At 26.7% G+C, this 6,569-nt stretch overlaps 1 protein-coding gene across 1 annotated transcript; it reads right to left on the bottom strand.

Moving 5' to 3' along the window:
- Positions 1-453: 453 nt before the first annotated feature.
- On the bottom strand, positions 454-1,068 carry LOC120080540 (uncharacterized). The gene is made up of 2 exons (XM_039035235.2): positions 938-1,068; positions 454-629 (listed from the first exon to the last, which is right to left on the bottom strand). The coding sequence occupies exons 1-2, from the start codon at positions 992-994 to the stop codon at positions 492-494; spliced, it is 195 nt and encodes a 64-aa protein (XP_038891163.1). The 5' UTR covers positions 995-1,068; the 3' UTR covers positions 454-491.
- Between the last annotated feature and the right edge of the window lie 5,501 nt (positions 1,069-6,569).

Below are 6,569 nucleotides of genomic sequence, written 5' to 3'. Positions count from 1 at the left end.
ACAAAACGAGCATCAATTCAATGGTTGGTCTCAGCCACAAAGGCATAAAATTAGACCATTCACCTCTTTCCCTATTAAAATTATAAACCCACCTAACCAAACAATGAGCAACTCTATTATGTGAACGAGGAATAAAATTTAAATTTCTAAAATAGGTCCTATCATAAAAACTATAATTTCATCTAAAATAACCCCAATTAAGAAAAATTGTAATGTGATATTTTTCTTAATTTTATTTATATGTTTTATTCCATAACCATAATTTTTAATGACTAGAAAAAGCAAACTAGGTTTTGGCCCATGTCAACTAGGCATGATTCTCATTGACACAAAAGGCTCATGAGCCATATGTGACGTTTTTTTTCCAAGGCTCTTACACAATATTGTCTTTATTCAATAAAAAGAAAGAGAAGAAGAAGTCTAAGTAAAAACAAAATAGAAGCCTTGAAAAATTCCAAAAAAGGAAAAAAGAGAACAAATTGAAGACATTTTCATTTGTTAACTGCATCCTTAACAGCTTCAGCGGCTCCTTGTGCTTTGGCCTTTATCTGTTGTCCTGCTTCTTGCATTGATTCCTTAGTCGACTGGGCTGCATCGTTTGCCTTATCCATCATATTGCTCACCTTCTCCTACATAATGACACAAACTAACATGTTATCCTTATCACTCCTTAATCACATAAAATAGCAACCAAACAATATGGGGCATCTCCAACGATATCCAATAAAAGCAATATAGAACCTTTTAAATAAAAGAATAAACAAGGGAAGGATAAGATAACACGAAATCTATTGAGAATGAAATTACTATATTAGACAACTGTTATCACATTCATCTTATATTCAATTACCATACAGTATTTAAAAATATAATAATCTAATATGTAATCGATAAAATGATGGTGTGGTTAAATTTAAATAGCTATGACTAAGTGAACCTGAGCTTGACCCTTGGCTTCTCCAGCATGGTAGCTCATCTTTTGGGAATTATCCATTTATTTTGTAATGAATTTTGAAAACACAAAAGTAAGGAGCTTAGAACTTGAGAAAGACTTGGTGAATATAGTTTTAAAGTTTTGTTGATTTAGAAAATCAAACTTGGTGTGAGTTATATAGTAGTTACAGTTCAATCACTAATTGACACGTACAATAATGTCTCAAATAGGTAATTATTTACCTGTGCCACGTGATAATTAGTGATTTGTTTAGAAACAACACTTGTCATATGATGTTAGAATTGATCTAAATTAAGGCCCAATTGACCAGGTTTAATTAAGAGTAGAGAAATGTTCAACATTGCTTTTTTTTTTTTTTTGTTGATTCATGTCAATATTGTTTTTTCTAATAAAATTCAATATTGTTTATTATCCATTCATGGAAAAAAAACCATGTTCAAGGAAAGTGATGTAGAGATGGTTGAAGTAAGGTCCAACATAGTTTAGTTAAATGCGGAGAAAAACGAGGCACAACGGGAATATGAATATTGATAAATAAATAAAATAATAAAAATAGGAAATTACTTAAAAAATCTCCACTTTTTCTAAGAAATTTTAGCAAGTAGGAAGTGACACACTTGAATACTATGCATAGGTGGTTGAATGACACATAGCCAACACATGTGATAATGAGAAAATGACACCTGGCATTGGACACTAAACATGACATTAATAAACATCTATTATTATTATATAATATTTATAATATAAAAAATGTTTTAATTTATTTCAAAACTCTGATTTTCGACATTTATATCTTCTAATAATTAAAATTTTAAATTAATAAATTGTATCCATTTAAATTCTTAAGGTTTAAAAGTAAATCAATTTAGACTGTTAATTAGACTTTCATTTTTCTTATTTTATCATTTGAAGCATATGTTTTACTGATGATGGAAAATTTTCGTCTGGTCGTCTCAAAATTTTGGTAGGGGATGAATTTTGTTTTTCCCCATTTTCACAAAATCTCGAGAAATCTAGAAATTTTGAGAATGTTCTGAGAAATTTTTTATTTCTTTTAGAAATTAATACGTTAGCTCTCAGTTCATCAAGTTTTTTTTTCTTTAGTTTTATGGTTTTGATTACATGCAATTTTATAGTTTCATACGTCAATATATGATTTCGTATATCACTGTCATTTTTTACGAAGGATGATGTTTTGTCAATTTGTTACTTTTTCTAATTTCCATAATTTCTCAACTTTCAGTTTTATCTTCCATCCAAAACTTTCATTCCCAACAAATTGAAAAAACCCACAAAAAAGAATACATATATTTATATTTAACTTCATTCAAACTTCTTATTAATCCTACAATATAATACTATAATCAATGGAACTATATTCCACTTATCAAACCAAACATTTAAATGGACCATGAGCCAACATTCAATCAATAGGCCCAGTCGACCATTTTAGCAAGTGATCCTTAAATATAATATCATAAGATAACAATAAATATTTTTAACAATAACAATAAAGGTTATTCTTTTATTGAATATTTTATATTTTAAAAACTAGTTTTTAACACGTCAATTGCATTTTTAATTTTATTTGTTTGGTTAATAATATTTTCATTTTATTGTATCATAAAATATTAGATTTTCTATACTTGCACTAATATAAATTATTTATAAAGTAATATGAGTTTATTTTCAACATAACGTGGAGATTAATCATATAAACTAACCGCTGACAATGAGAGGGAAAAAAAAATACACGTTCATGTAAAAATAAATCTTGATATAGAAATAAGTAGATAAATTTAGAAACGATATAAGAAATGAGTACAAATGAGAGTGTATTGCAAACAATTTTTTTTTTTTTTTTTTTTTTTTTTTTTTTTTTTTTTTTAAAAAAAAAATATATGTAGTGTTAAAAGTTCTAAAACTTTTGACATATACATAATAAATTATAAATTAAGATGAAGACAAATCTTAGTTTTATATTGTTGAAATAAAGTAAGAAACCTTTTATATTAAATTTGTTTAATATTAAGACTTTATTTTGTTAGATTGAAAGAAAATGAAAAGTTATAATATGTGAGAGGAAAAATTTATGATTGAGTGGCAAAATTGGGAGAGAAAAATGTGGAATTTAGAGATATACAAAAAACATATAGGTTGAGAGAGAAAATGGTTGAAATGATCAAATGAATAGAATGAGATAGAGATATTTCCTAGAGACATACCTAATTAAATGAATGTGTGGTAAATGATAACTTAAATATTTATAAAAATGATCATGGTTAATATAGTCCAAAAAAAAATTCTTTCACTATATATATATATATATATCTCATAAGAATGGATAAATTTGAATAGGAATAGAGTTCCTAGAATTATTTCTTCATCCAAGTCTTTAATTATTATAAACGTATTTTTAAAATAGTATTATTGAGTACAATATGTGCATTTGAGGGTAAAGTGGGCTTAGGTCAATAGTAATTGACATGACCTTTCATATTGTAGATGAGAGGTTTGATCACCCACCCTACAATTGTTATACTAAAAAATATGTGCATTTGAGAATTTATAGCGAATTTTATATCTTTCGTCATTTGACACTATGTAATTTTTCTGAACTCTATACATATATATTATTTTATTTTTTTCATACACTAAAATCTAATGGTCAAAAATAGCATAGCTCAATTGTCATAACAAGTATGTAGTATCAATCTCGATGTTAGAGATTTGAAATATCACATCTCACATATTGTATTAAAATTAAAATAATAGAAAAAGATGCCGTGGAAATTTCATAAATTTGGGGGAAATTCTTATCAATAGAAAAATCTCAAAAATATTTACACTTTATAATAAAAGTTCTAAAAGTATTTTTTTTTTTGAATTTTTGAATTTTTGCTATAAAATGAAAATATTTTTAAATATTTTTATTTTTAAAAAGCCCCTAAATTTGGTTGTTTTTTGCCCCATCAAAATTGCATTACAATTTGGTAAAATGTTGAACAAAATAATATATAATTCCTTCTAAAAATTTAATTTCCACTCACATTATTTGAGTAAAAAAAAAAAAAAAAATCAAAATCAACCTTTTAAACTTTAAAAAGAGAGAAGTAAACAACTTATTTTAGAATTTTTTTTTTTAGAAATATTGTCCCAAATCAATCAAAATAGTCAAAATTAAATTCAAATTGAATGAGGTAATATACTATTTTTCCTTTTATAACAAGGGCTAATTAATATTTATTATCGCTATGTAAGGTTTGAATCTTCCTTCTGACAAAAAGCTAATATTTATTATTTTAACCCACAAAATGATTTTCTATTTTAATCTATCCTTTCTTATTCAAGATTTTTTTTTTTTGGTGTGGTTGGGTAAAAGATTTTAATTTATTTTGGATAAATGTAAGAATGGACTATTTTATTTAATTTATACACTAATTTTAGGGTTCTTTTAAAATATAGAAAAATGAATCAAAATCTTTATAAATATAACAAAATTTTACTTTCTATTAACAATAGAATGTGATAGATTAATATCTGTGTTACGATTGATCAAGATAGTAATCTATCACGATTAGAAATTATGATATTTTACTATATTTATAAATATTTTAGCAATTTTGACATAGGAAGATGGGCAATGAATTAATTAACTAAAAATGGAGTAATTATAAGAAAAAAGAAGTTGGGGATCTTAGTAATCTAATCATGACCACGTATCTTCCTATAATGTTGCTTAAAGTATTCTCTCATTTTCCTATCAAGTTGACATTAAATTGAATGGACAAAATGAAAATAAATAAATAAATAAAAGTTCTTGATCAATAGCAACACGTTTCTACCAATGAAAAAGTGTCATTTGTAACTAGAGATGTTCACGGATGGCACGGGAACAGAAAAATCATCCCCATCTCCACCCGCACCCCTCTATACCATTCTCCGTCTCTGTGAATTTCCTCATGGAGAACAGGACAGGGATTCCCCACAGAAATTGTTGGAATAAATGGTATGTAACTCTTCATGTAGGGTTGCATCTTTTCAATTCCGTAAGTTATGCTCCTTCATGAATGATTGCGTCACTTCATAAATAACTAAAGAAAAGACATCACTATTTGAATGACAACAATTAGACTATAAATATGTCATTTCTTCAATTTATTTCATGAATGTTTTCATAAACATTTTTTTCCTCATAAAACTTCTCCCTTTTTACAAACTTGGGTATTGTGCAAGTTCGGTTTATTTTCACAAAGTGTAGTTTATTAGATCTTGTGGACGAAGTGCTACTTCCATTAGAAAGGTAATGTGTTCTATCATGGGAGACAATTATTCAAGAAACTCAGGTATTACTGTGAGTAAAATTGTCTTAAGGAGATAACATGAAGCCGTTGGGCTCAAATTCTTTTTGACATATGAGATTCTATATTTTCTACTCTTTTGTGACATTATAAGTCATACAACCATCTTAAGAGAAGTTTAGATTTGTTTTTATATTCATCCGGATGATTCCTTATGCCTATTCATGGTTGTCCTATCATGCATGCAAGTACATAAAACTAATGGAATCAAGTAGTTGTTCTATATAAATTGATTTCTTTTTTCTATATTCATCAAGATCATTTTTTAATTTGAATTTGTATTTCATGTAATGTGGTAAACTCGGGGTTTAGAATTTCAAGTGTTTTTTGATTGGGGGATGTGAATATCTTGTTGATTATTGATTCGATTGAAGAACATTATTCTAAATTGGATTTCCTTCAAATTTATATCAATTTGATTTTATCTTATCTAATGAGATTATTCGACCTGCTTTTACTATGATGCATAATGGATATTAAGTATAATGTTCTCATGTCGTTGTACGTTTCAAGCATAATAAATAATGTCTCAAATTTATTTGTTGGTGTATTAATTTTATTTTGTGCGAACTTGTTTAGTAAAGTTAATTTACTTTGTTTCACGACTATCTGGCAATTGATTTCACATAAATGTCATCAACAATACCAAATTGAAATTACAGAGAAATTTTATGAGAAATTTAAGTGTTAATTCAAATGATGGCAAGGAGAAATTCTATTTTGCCTCACAACTTTCAATATCTTGCAAGATTTGTGAAAGAAGATGTTGTAATATCTGAAGGAGAAGTCGATTACTGAAAACTGCTTGCATGTACTTCAAGTAAGGAAATATGCAAAATAGTCATGCATGAACTACGTTTGAGCGGACTAGATAAAACACTATATAATATTTATAATAATAGATTTTGTGAAAAAAATATGGAAATCATTAGAGAAAAATAATATATGTAATACAGAAAGTACCATAACAATGATATTTATTGTTGAAAAAACTATGTTCTATAAAATGAATTGATTCCAAAATCATGATAAGACTTATCTGGTGTATATGTCTCACCGTTTGAAAGTCAATTATGTTTTTTGTAGAATCTTATAAAACAAAAACATAGAAAATTCCTTGGGACTTATGGAAAAGTCGAAACCTTTTGAAAGTTTTATACTATTCTGGGAATATTATGGAAAAATTACTATTCTCAATCGATAATCCACATTTAGAATATTGGATAATAATTTAAGAAGAGGTTGGGATA

Source organism: Benincasa hispida, chromosome 6 (genome assembly GCF_027475165.1).
Source record: "Benincasa hispida cultivar pf3 chromosome 6, pf3_genome.v1.1, whole genome shotgun sequence".
NCBI lineage: Eukaryota > Viridiplantae > Streptophyta > Magnoliopsida > Cucurbitales > Cucurbitaceae > Benincasa > Benincasa hispida.
Note: the sequence above shows the minus strand (reverse complement) of the source record. Positions and strands in the feature narration are given on the sequence as shown.

Coding starts and splice junctions, on each gene's coding strand:
- LOC120080540 (XM_039035235.2), bottom strand. CDS start 994: ATGGATAATTCCCAAAAGATGAGCTACCATGCTGGAGAAGCCAAGGGT. Junction 630..937: donor AAGCCAAGGGTCAAGCTCAG/GTTCACTTAGTC, acceptor GTCATTATGTAG/GAGAAGGTGAGCAATATGAT.